The following is a 13,229-nucleotide window of genomic DNA, read 5'->3' on the forward strand; positions in this document are numbered from 1 at the left end:
TAGCCCTAGGAAGGAGGGCTAAGGAGGCAAGGGCAAACCACTTCTAAAAAACCTTGCCAAGCAAACTTCAGGGACTTGTCCAGGCAGTCTCCAAGAATCAGACATGATTGAATGGATTAAAAAAAAAAGCATGTCTACTCAAAAGTCAAGCTGTATTAAGCTGACTAGGACCTACTTCCAAGTGGAGATTCAAGTAATTGATTAGGAAGATATGGGACCAAAACTGACTGATAGCATATCTTCTGGTTTTAGTCAGTGATTATCAAAGCCAACCTGTGTAATCATGGCTTGCAGAAAGCTACCTTTCAGTAGCTGGAGGACTGGGAAACTTGCTTGACATTTCAGCAAATCCCTCCAATTGTTCTGAGTGGGTATTGTATTTCATTTAATACTGTGTTTTATATGTGAGCTATGGTGGATATCCCATTAATTTCAAGGTCATATTATCAGTTTATCTTTAGTTGGCTTCCTTATCAAGTTTACAAAATAAATACACAAATATGAAATAGATACATAATCCACCTGGCAAAAGACTAAAATACAATAAACATAAAATAGAGAGAGATTTGTAATGGAAAGATGGAGGACACGTTTCAATAGTTATATGCTTGGCTTTAACATTGAGTTTCACTCTTTATTCCACTTTTTTATCTCTCAAGATCAAGACAACACACAGATAGATTACAGACAATGCTTAAGTGAGATCAATGTACATACCTGTTGTTCCAGTTTTTTCCATCTTTACAACCAAGTTGCCTAAGAACACTGCACCTGTGGCATGAGAAAATAAGCAAATATTATTTTTCTGAAGTGTTCACATTAAAGAAGAAAGATTTTTCAAGGAAACAAATTACATACCTGTTAATGAAATCTATTGCTTGTGCTTTCAACTGTTCTGCACTGTGCAAATCTGCGAGAATCAGAATGTCTGCAACATTTTCTACTGAGAGGTTACTACACAGAGCTTCTTCACACATGATCTTCAGCCGTTCAAGTGCATACTGACCAGAGGGAAAAATTATTTGCATATATTCTATGCTGTTTCACTCAGAAAAGCAGACATCTTTTGTGGGAGATAGGTGGTGATGAAATTTGAAATATAAATCTCTAATACACATAAATCCTAGTAGGAACTATGAAATCCTTGATCCCTCACGAAGAATTATCAATTACTTTGAATAATAGAGCATGTACTGCCTCACCCTCAATGACTTTGCATGAGGGACAACATCTCCTAGTGGCTACATATCTGGCAAAGAAAATCTTATAGACTTAAGTATACTGACCCATCATTAGTTAGTAAAACGATTTCATTCACCAAGTTTAAAACACCAATAAAAAATATTAATCCAAACCTATGAATTTCATTTCTCTAGTCTGCTACTGTGATAGCCTGGAAAAGGGATTTATGGCAATAAGAGGTCTGAAAAGCTTTTCCTTCTTTCTAAATAGACAACAACATGTCTGGGTGGTTATTCATCCCAGTTATCCAGAACACTGCTCACAATAATGGGTAACAGCTGTTTCACTAATAGTATAAAACATGTTTATATAATATCTGTATCTTACTTCACTCAATGTATTGGTAGTATTCATAATTATGGGAAAACATCAAAATGAGCACTTTCTACATTTTGTTCAAACAAACAGTAAAGCTCTTATATAGCTTTTCTTTACTTACTTTATCTGCTGCTGCCAACAAGCTGTCAGCCATCTTCTCAAGATTTGGAGCCTTCCCTGTATAAATGAATCTCATCATCTCTTTAAAAACGTCAGGATCTACATCATTAATTTCTACGCAATTCTGTTACATAGATCAGAAAAATCTTGTTATGATTTTGAATTAAAGCATTATAAACCACCCAACCTAACATAATACAGCTACAAAACACATCAGGCTCCCATTTTACCTGCTGCTGAAACTTTAACTAAACCTATTTTCTGTCCCTTCAATCTCAACTAAACTCTGAAGTACCATTTGGTCAATGAGATTTTTTTTACCTAACCAATTGACTGGTCTCTGTAACCCTAATCTGCTTAAAAGGTAAGGTCCTTTGAGACATTAATGCATGGCAAATGAAAGCAACACTTCACTTACCTTTTTGCTTTCCTCCATTTCATGTTCAAACATGGCATTAAAAACAGGAGAACGAGCTGTAGGAAGAAACTTGAGTGTTAATAGCACATCAAGACTGTAACAAAAACTATGAAACAATTAATACAGAAGTAAAAGATACCTGCAAGGATAGATTTATGAGCTTTGAACTCTTGCCCTCCTATATAAAAGCTGCAATCTGTGAATCTTGTGGTTTCCCAGAGATTCCCTAGATCTTCAGCTAGTCGGCATTCAGGTACCTTTAAAGTGTTTGTACTGGACAGTCCTGATATATTCACTGAGTCTTGGACCACGCTTACCTAATCAAAACAGTAAGGTAATACATTGATAATTATAATGTTAAGGCTCTCATAGGGCAATAATAAATAAATTAGGCAACTGGTATTCTTCATTTCATTCCAAACTACTGACAATTCAAGTATTTCTGATATCCCCACCTCATGATATTTAGCAAAAAAAAAAAAAAAAATAGACCAACAAACCGATTTGACTAATACAGTTCAATACATTAAGTGAAAGCAAGAGATGAGCATTCCTAATGGGTTGTTCTTTGAAATCCACTCCTAATGAAACCTAACGGCAATATGTAGTACTGTACAACTGTTGTATCTTGTACCAGGTTCAAAACCAGAGTGGAATTGCACATACTTAGACTTCAGATAGAAAAAATGTCTAGAATAGATATTTTTATAAGATACACCAGAAAGGGTTCTGCAACTGAAGAGTAGGAAATCTATAGTTGCTGAACTACATCATCCAGCAGCTCCAATCAACATAGAAGGATGCTGGGCTTGCATTCCTGTCCCAGCTAATATCTTGTTATACTATATGCAGATGAAGCAAAATATTTTAAGTTAATGCAAGACAAAAATAGAATATAGCTGGTTCAACCAAGTCAAAAGGAAATGGTTTCGATAAGAACAGAACATGAGAAGAGAGGAAATTTAAAAGCTACTTCACAGGAGCAATACCTAGACTGCATCTTATGTAGAAAACTTCTGGTGATTGTAGCTAAAATCTTGAAAATTTGGAGAATGTTACTAGCAAGATGGACAAACAGTCTAAACTAATAAGGGTGGCTACCAAATAACCCAGCATTACTGTTTAGGAATAGTTTACAGAGTGAAAACAATGGATTGAATTTCTGTTCCTATGGTGACCTTGTCATTTTTCCCAATTTCAGTGTTGAAAACAAGATATAAAGCTACCATGTTATATCTGTTATGTTTTAAAGCATGGATGGGCAACATTTTTTGCTCCCAAATGTCATGTTGGGTCAGGAGTCAGAAATACGCATGTGCATTCAGATTTCCATCAAATGCACACATATACAGACATCTGTCCACACACAAAGCCTCTCTGCTTTCAGCAATCTGCGTGCATCTGAGGCTGCTGGGGAGGAAGGGTTCATGCTCTTCTTCCAAGGTGCTTGCCATCCCCCTCCCCACAATTTGCAACAGATGCCAGATTTTCAAGAAGACCCGACAACATAGGATCATCTCAATACAGAAGATGAGAAGCTATAGCCTATCCCTACAGGTAGTCCTCACTTAATGACAGTAATTAGGACTAGCAATTCTGTCGCTAAGTGATGCAATCATAAAGTGTGAGTCACATGACTGCGCCGACTTACAACAGCAGTTGTGGCAGTTCTGGTTGCCATCGTTAAGTGAATCCTGTGGGGTTGTTAAGCGCAATGTCACATGATTGCCATTTGCAACCTCCTGCCAGCTTCCCCACTGACTTTACTTGTCAGAAGCCGGCAGTGAAGGTTCCAAATGGCAATCACATGACTGCAGGATGCTCCAATGGTCATAATTGTGAGCTGGTTGCCAAGCACCCGAATTGCAATCACGTGACCATGGTGACACTGCAACAGCCACAACTATGAGGACCGGTCATAAGTCTCCTTGTTCAGCACCGTAGTAACTTCGAACAGTTGCTGAATGAGTGGTCATTAAGCAAAGACTACCTGTATTTTAAAGCTAAATATATTCAGGTTATAAACAATAACTGAAGCTCCAAAGGGAGTTAAGAAAACAAAGGGCAAGACTGAATTTTCCTGAATCAATGCATCAAACCCACTGCAATGCAATAGACTTTATCTGTTGCACACACTCCTTGCCTTCATCCATATTAATCATTCGTTTCTAACGAGTTTAGTTTGCAGCACAAGCTGTTTGATTCAGGAATAGTTTATAATATGAGAGTCCTTTCAGACTCAGACTTGTTTCACCCACTTATCAATGCAATAATTGTATTCATAACAAATTCATCACACAGCTAATTTAGCCTGTCTATCTAACTAAAATAAGATGCAGTACATTTGCACCATTTAGTCTCAAGGGCCACATTTCAATTATTCTTCATGCACAATATAATGGCACATAATTAAGTTGTAAACTTGCCAAGAAATTTTTGCACATATTTCTTGTAAATACAAAGATCAAAGCAAACTTATTAGAGTTACAGTATCTATCATCCTCCTAAGCCACTAATCAGTCCATGGCAGCAGTGATAACCGACCAAAGTATATTTAACACTCACTGTACTGGGATCGTAACCTTCTTCACTAGATTCCATTTTGAAACATCATAAGCAGTCTTTCTGGATTTTACTAAAACAGTTTAGATTACTGACATAATTAACAGTGATTTACTTATTTAATCTAAGATCTATTTCAGCACAGAATCTATATTGATTGGTTTTTTAAATAAATCTAAATAACTTGCACTCTTCCAAGCATTTATGAACGGTTAGGGCTGTTGAGAAAAATTGCCCTAATTTTGTAATTGTTAACAGATTTAAATCTGAAGAATGTCGTAAGAATTTACTCCTAAAGATCTAATGTCATGAAGGGCATCACCAATATATGTAATATTACAATTGTTTTGAGGAAAGCAATTTTGTCCATCTGACTGCACAATCACTAATTCTAGCATGTCAAATTCGTGATTTAGAAACTTCTTTCTTCTTAAAACATATCCTATAACTGTTGCTATCTGTTTTATTTTATTTTATTAATTAATTTCTAAAGCTGCCAATCTCAACAAGTTACTCTTTTCTTATTAGGTAAGCTAATCAGGAAAGGTTCAGGATCACAATGATCATCACACAGTATTCACTATGGAAATCAACTATTAATTCTGTCTTTCAAGACTTTGCATCCAAAATTCTGGTCAGGTAAGTTAATCTCTGCTCTCTCCAAGGAGCCGAACCACTAAAAGATTTTCCAAAATGAAGAAAAGCTTACAGCATAAGGTCACTGAGTCATGCGTCTACACACCAGAAACATTTCTGTTTAGGTGAATTCCAATTTAAAAGCTAGGCTTATCTTAAATTTGTCAATAAGTGAAGATCAGGCAAAATATAGTACACAAATAACAGATCATATGCTTTGTAGCTATTGTTGTTTATTCGTTTAGTCACTTCCGACTCTTCGTTACCTCACGGACCAGCCCACGTCAGAGCTTCCTGTCGGTCATCAACACCCCCAGCTCCCCCAGGGACGAGTCCGTCACCTCTAGAATATCATCCATCCACCTTGCCCTTGGTTGGCCCCTCTTCCTTTTGCCCTCCACCCTCCCTAGCATCAGCATCTTCTCCAGGGTGTCCTGTCTTCTCATTATGTGGCCAAAGTATTTCCGTTTTGCCTTTAATATCATTCCCTCAAGTGAGCAGTCTGGCTTTATTTCCTGGAGGATGGACTGGTTTGATCTTCTTGCAGTCCAAGGCACTCTCAGAATTTTCCTCCAACACCACAGTTCAAAAGCATCTATCTTCCTTCTCTCAGCCTTCCTTATGGTCCAGCTCTTGCAGCCATATGTTACTACGGGGAACACCATTGCTTTAACTATGCGGACCATTGTTGTCAGTGTGATGTCTCTGCTCTTAATTATTTTATCGAGATTTGTCATTGCTCTTCTCCCAAGGATTAAGTGTCTTCTGATTTCCTGACTGCAGTCAGCATCTGCAGTAATCTTTGCATCTAGGAATACAAAGTCTTTCACTGCTTCTACATTTTCTCCCTCTATTTGCCAGTTATCCATCAAGCTGGTTGCCATAATCTTGGTTTTTTTGAGGTTTAGCTGCAAGCCAGCTTTTGCACTTTCTTCTTTCACCTTCATCATAAGGCTCCTCAGTTCCTCTTCGCTTTCAGCCATCAAAGTGGTATCATCTGCATATCTGAGATTGTTAATGTTTCTTCCAGAGATTTTAACTCCAGCCTTGGATTCCTCAAGCCCAGCATGTCGCATGATGTGTTCTGCGTACAAGTTGAATAGGTAGGGTGAGAGTATACAGCCCTGCCATACTCCTTGCCCAATCTTAAACCAGTCCGTTGTTCCGTGGTCTGTTCTTACTGTTGCTACTTGGTTGTTATACAGATTCTTCAGGAGGCAGACAAGATGACTTGGTATCCCCATACCACTAAGAACTTGCCACAATTTGTTATGATCCACACAGTCAAAGGCTTTAGAATAGTTAATAAAACAGAAATAGATGTTTTTCTGAAACTCCCTGGCTTTTTCCATTATCCAGCAGATATTGGCAATTTGGTCCCTAGTTCCTCTGCCTTTTCTAAACCCAGCTTGTACATCTGGCAATTCTTGCTCCATGAATTGCTGAAGTCTACCTTGCAGGATATTGAGCATTACCTTCCTGGCATGTGAAATGAGTGCCACTGTTCGATAGTTTGAACATTCTTTAGTGTTTCCCTTTTTTGGTATGGGGATATAAGTTGATTTTTTCCAGTCTGATGGCCATTCTTGTGTTTTCCAAATTTGCTGGCATATAGCATGCATTACCTTGACAGCATCATCTTGCAAGATTTTGAACAGTTTAGCTGGGTTGCCGTCATCTCCTGCTGCCTTGTTATTAGCAATGCTTCTTAAGGCCCATTCAACCTCACTCTTCAGGATGTCTGGCTCTAGCTCACTGACCACACCGTCAAAGCTATCCCTGATATTGTTATCCTTCCTATACAGGTCTTCCGTATATTCTTGCCACCTTTTCTTGATCTCTTCTGCTTCTGTTAGGTCCTTGCCATCTTTGTTTTTGATCATACTCATTTTTGCCTGGAATTTACCTCTGATGTTTCTAATTTTCTGGAAGAGGTCTCTTGTCCTTCCTATTCTATTGTCTTCTTCCACTTCCACGCATTGCTTGTTTAAAAATGATTCCTTATCTCTTCTGGCTAACCTCTGGAATTTTGCATTTAATTGGGCATATCTCCCCCTATCACTGTTGCCTTTTGCTTTTCTTCTTTCTTGGGCTACTTCTAGTGTCTCAGCAGACAGCCATTTTGCCTTCTTGGGTTTCTCTCTCTTTGGGATGTATTTTGTTGCCGCCTCTTGGACAATGTTGCGGACTTCTGTCCATAGTTCTTCTGGGACCCTATCTACTAAGTCCAGTCCCTTAAATCGATTTTTCACCTCCACTGCATATTCCTTAGGAATATTAGTGAGCTCATATCTAGCTGATGTGTGGGTCTTCCCTAATCTCTTTAGTCTGATCCTAAATTGTGCAAGAAGAAGTTCGTGATCTGAACTACAGTCAGCTCCAGGTCTTGTTTTTACCGACTGTATAGATGTCCGCCATCTTTGGCTGCAAAGGATGTAGTCAATCTGATTTCGGTGTTGTCCATCTGGGGAAGTCCATGTATAAAGCCATCTCTTAGGTTGTTGGAAGGGAGTGTTTGTTATGCAGAGTGAGTTGTCTTGGCAAAATTCTATCAGCCTATGTCCTGCTTCATTTTGTTCACCCAGGCCATGCTTACCTGTAATTCCAGGTGTCATTTGACTGCCCACCTTAGCATTCCAGTCTCCCGTGATGAAAATAACATCTCTTTTAGGTGCGTTGTCCAGTAGGTGCTGCAGATCCTCATAGAACTGCTCTACTTCAGCTTCTTCAGCATCTGTGGTTGGGGCGTATATTTGGATCACTGTGATGTTAGATGGCTTGCCCTGAATTCGAATTGAGATCATTCTATCGTTTTTTGGATTGTATCCAAGCACTGCTTTAGCCACTTTACTATTAATTATGAAGGCTACTCCATTTCTTCTGGGGTCCTCTTGTCCACAGTAGTAGATCTGGTGGTCGTTTGATGTGAAGTGGCCCATTCCAGTCCATTTCAGTTCACTGACGCCCAGAATGTCTACCTTTAATCTTGACATCTCACCAATAACCACATCCAATTTGCCCTGGCTCATAGATCTTACATTCCAGGTTCCAACGGTGTGTTGATCCATAGAACATCGGATTCGCCGTTCACCACCAGCACTGTCGGCCGCTAGCCGTCCTTTCGGCTTTGAGCTAGCTGCGTCATCACGTCTGGGGCTAGTTGAGCTCATCCTCTGTTCCTCCCCAGTAGCATTTTGACCATCTTCTGACCTGGGGGTCTCATCTTCCGATGGTATACCGACATATCTCTGGTTGCACTGATCCATTTAGTTTTCACGGCAAGAATACTGGGGTGGGTTGCCATTTGTAGCTATTAAGATACACAAATCTTTGTACAGCTTTTGCCAGCCAATGTAAAGAGTACTGGCCTAATTCAAGAAAAAGTTGTCTGACTGGACTTCATTTAAAAACATATTTTTGTTGAACCAGTTGGATCCTGTGGTAGATCCCAATGCAATGTAGAATAAAGTGAAGCATTAGAACCATGCAAATACTCTTTAACTATCTGTAACCAATAAATATATTCAAGTAAGTTCCAAGGCAATGGAATTTTTCACAACCTTAGAAACCTTCAAAGAGAAGGGTATTTTCTTCCAACTCCTGCTCCATCCATCCATCCATCCATATCACAGGAGTATTCCTCAGGCTTTTTTTTCATTTTGTGCTAAATAGCAATGAGTGTAATGGCTAACTTATTTATAGAAAATGGATCTTGCATCAAATATGTGAGAATACCATTAAGTTCAAACCTTTGATCAGGGTGTTTCTTTAACACAAAAGGGATAAACTTAACATTTACAGCATTCCTCATTTCTGATTCATAGCCATGGAAACCAATATTCTGTTTTAAAAAGCACAGATTGATTACCTACCTCACAAAATAGTGTAAGCTTATCATCTGGTAAAAGACCATTAGTTTCCTCAAGTAAAAAGTCTCTTCGAATGAATTTTTTAAAACCCCAGTCCTTGCCTTGAACAAATCGATACGCTCTTTGGCTTTCTAGTAGTAAATAAATAAAACAGGAGTATGTTCAATTAAAACAGACATTTTAAAATAATTACAGATGAGAAATGAAATCCAAGATTCCTACTGAATTTAAGTCATTATATTATTAATAGCAATTTATGTATCTATGAATACTGTTTTGGCTATTTGAAAAACTGCCCAGTTGCTGTGCATTGAACATAGTTTAATATAAATTACTAGTCATTTCATACGGTTACCAACAACACAGAAGCAAATTATAGGAGTCACTGAGGTAAAATGTTTTTGGTTATAGAGAGCCAGGGGTGGCTTTTAAAAATAATTTTAAATTATTTGGTAATTTAGCTACAGTAGCAGTAAAGTTATTTATCATCCACCAATAATCAAGCACAGTAGAGACATAAATAAAAAGATCAACTAACACTATCACATATTATAAAGTATATAAAGTAAGAACCCTCTAGACTCAAATGCCATGGTATACAATAAAATCAACATCTGATAGCAACAACTAATATGTGTGTGTGTGTGTGTGTGTGTGTGTGTATAAGTTAATGGCTTCACAGAGGTCTGAGAAAAAGAAACTCTTTAGTGCTTTTTTTAACTTTTAAAAGATCTGACTCCAGACATACTTCTGGTGGGAGCCAATTCTGAAGAAGTGAAGCCCAGTGATAAAAAGGCTCTCAACTGTGAAATGGCTACTTTAATACATAGGAGAATTAACTGAACCCAGCCCAGTAACTGGATCCAACTCATGAGCCACCAGCAGATCTTTCAAATAGCTGAGTATGTCCATCACAGGGCACAATGTGTTGACACCACTGATTTGTACTGGTATCTTTAAGAGGGTAACAGAAAGGTCCATAATAGTACAAATAACAGCATTCTGCATACAAATCAAAGGACAGAATGAGTCTCAGGTAACTCAGACAGTAGGCTGCTACAATAATCCAAGCCAGACACATCTAGCAGCCAACTGCTTAGCTGTCTCAGTAGTGAGGAACTGACAGATCCTACAAATATTCATTAAATGGAAATTACAGATTTTAGCAACTTTTTCTATGAAAAATTTTACAGATGGTATCATCATCATACTTTCCCAATCATATTTGCAAAGTGAATATTTTAAAAAATGGAACACAGAATTTAAATAAATTCCCTGTACTTTCATCTAGACAAACATCAGCTTAAAAACTAGAAGCAGCTATTGCAACATAGATGATATAATGCAAAAAGAAAAAAAGAGAAAGAGAGAGAAAGAGAGAAAGAACAAATACATGCAATACTAAGTGTAAAAATTCTATAAAAACCTAGACTGTACAACCTTTTCTGAAAAGTTTAATTTGCCATAAATACGAAGCATTTCTAAGGGAATAAAAGAGTGATGAAGCTTAGTGAAGATTCTAATTCATCCCTTTGACAGGTTTTGGAAGGGCCCAAATGAAAGTCTCTGAAAGTCAACATCAGAGTAATTTTAAAAATGTACTTACCCATTGCCTTTGTTTCTTCTCTTTTTGCATTTAACAGAGAAAATTTAAATTTTGCTCTCACTTCACTTTTTGGACAACTAACTAAAAGTAAATACAATGAAAGATAATCTTTGCTTTCATCATCTAAACCTTTTGGGTTTACCCTCAGGCACCTGAAAAAAAAATATGAGAGGCAAATCTCAGAAGTATGGATTACATATCAACGTTCAATAAAACTGTGATTTGTTAGAAATATTTATGTCAGGATTTATAGGCTAATGTGTTTTTAATCTGATAGAATAAGGTCTCTTACAAGGAATCCTAAACATCTCACTCTTTTAGATTGTTAATTTGCAGAAATGTTTTTGAATAATATGGCCTCAAGCCAAAGTTTCAAACTTCCAATACTCCACTATTGTGGATTACTGTTACACACCATCTGCTATCCACTTACCTTCAAGTCTAATCTTGCTCTCCTCCCTCAATGGCAAGATTTCAGTATTTTATAAAGTAGAATAGCTCCTCTAGAAAAAAAATACAGTATATCTGTCCCTAAACTATCAAATTTTGTTGTTATTGTAAACTTCCCATCTCCCTCAAAAGAGGGACTCTGGGTAGTTTACAAAAATTATACTCTAAGGTGATTTCTATAATCTATTCAATGCAGCCTGCCTGTCAAGTATGTTCAAAACAAATGAATAATAATGATGATGATGATGATGATGATGATGATGATGATGATGATGATGATGATGTGGCTTTTATCCAGCTCTGGATCTTTTTGTAATAAAAATCAGAGATAAGCACATTTTTCTCTTTAAACAGTAATGATCTGCTCTATTTGCATCCCATGTCGAGAAACTCAGTAGAGTAATCCCAAGCTTTCAGAAAGCATGCTTCTATCATACACACAGGCACAAAAGGAGTGGATTATAATCAAAATATAAAGTATAACATTACACAAACACCAAAACATTCTTGCATCATACTAATTCAAACCCTTAAAATGGAACATATATGAATTCCTGGTTTGCACATAAAGTTAAGCAAGCCACAGACAGCTACAGTAAGTTAACATGGTTTCTCTGGTTCAGACTTACTGTATAAGCGTGAATAACAGCCTATTTTTGTTCATTCAGCAATTTGTGTTTAAACAAATCATAGTTTAGCATGATATATGAGCCCTATCAGAGTTTCGGTAGTCAAACAATGAGAAGCTAGTTTTGTATAAATCTATAAACTACACCAGTGGTTCCCATGCTGCAAACACAAAAGATGTACTGTATATTTATCGGTCAAACGCGCACCAATTACCACAGTTTACAAGCCTTTTGGATGAAATATCAAAATGTTGACAATTTGGTGATCTCAAAGGTTTTAGCCATCAAGGACATTACAGTTTTTTTTTAAATTAATCGTTTAATTTTGGGTTGGGGGAAGGGTGTCACACATAGTATGATAGGGAAAGGTGTACATTTCCAACCCATAATTTGGTGGTCTCCAAATGTTTTCAGTGATGACACAATGTTCCTTATAAGAGAAAAAGCTGGAAACCACCACAATATATTTCAATGTTTCTCTATTATATGAAAAATTATATTTCAGCCTTTAGCTGTGCTGACTATAACTGTCACTAGTAGTAGTTGGCAGTTTTTTCTGTCAACTGTTCTAACATTTGAAGAAAGATATTGTACCCTAACTTGACTCATTACATGTTCATAGAATCTCATATATTTAAGGAAAAAAAGAAGTTAATACATGTATCTTACCATTTCATTTTATCATTTGGCCCTGAAGAAAAAGTTGAACTCTTTAAAACTTCACCCATTTCTTCTCGGCAGAAACTGAAGTTATTAATGGTCCACATATAAGAAAACTTTACAACTTTAACCTGCATAAGAAAAGCAGACAGTTTTATGAATTTACAAAGTTCACCTTCTTCAAACTTAATTTAAAAATAAAAATTACCGAAGAAGTCAACTGCTCAACTTAAACCACTTAAAGGTTTAACAATATCTTATAGAATTAAGGAATAACTCAGCATGTATTTTAAAAACTGTGTCAACACATTTTAGAATTATTTTCCATTAATTCAACCTTGCTTAATCATATTTTGGACTAAGTTTCCCTACCCCAACTCCTGTCCATGTTGTGGAGGAATTTATGGGTACTGGAGTCCAACAAATCTATAGCCTCTCAGACTTGGAAAAGCTGTTTTTGTGATTAGTCAGCTTTCTAACATTTGACTAACTCAATTGCTAACAATCCTAATTCTATGCGTTACGGATTGCTCAGGGAATAGTGTCTCATTGATGACCATGTCAGGCAATAGAACTACTACTGCATAAAACCTGAGCAATGATAAACTTCTTCTCATTTTGAGATCATTAATCTTGTTCTTCCTAGTTTTACAGAAAAAGATTACAGTATTTTATCCCTTCTTTCTCCCAAATGGAAACAGTAATATGCTTCTCATTTA

At 37.0% G+C, this 13,229-nt stretch overlaps 1 protein-coding gene across 1 annotated transcript in view; it reads right to left on the reverse strand.

Annotated features, from left to right (window-relative positions):
- SPOPL (speckle type BTB/POZ protein like) overlaps positions 1–13,229 on the reverse strand; it is a 45,408-nt gene that overhangs the window by 4,185 nt on the left and 27,994 nt on the right. Inside the window, exons 3-10 of the mRNA XM_063318400.1 lie at positions 12,520–12,641; positions 10,772–10,923; positions 9,169–9,296; positions 2,238–2,415; positions 2,099–2,154; positions 1,682–1,804; positions 859–1,001; positions 718–771 (exon numbers count right to left, since the gene is read on the reverse strand). Of these exons, the coding sequence (XP_063174470.1) occupies positions 718–771; positions 859–1,001; positions 1,682–1,804; positions 2,099–2,154; positions 2,238–2,415; positions 9,169–9,296; positions 10,772–10,923; positions 12,520–12,641 (956 nt within the window). The remainder of the gene's footprint in view (positions 1–717; positions 772–858; positions 1,002–1,681; positions 1,805–2,098; positions 2,155–2,237; positions 2,416–9,168; positions 9,297–10,771; positions 10,924–12,519; positions 12,642–13,229) is intronic.

This window comes from Candoia aspera, chromosome 1 (genome assembly GCF_035149785.1).
Source record: "Candoia aspera isolate rCanAsp1 chromosome 1, rCanAsp1.hap2, whole genome shotgun sequence".
NCBI classification, from domain to species: Eukaryota; Metazoa; Chordata; class Lepidosauria; order Squamata; family Boidae; genus Candoia; species Candoia aspera.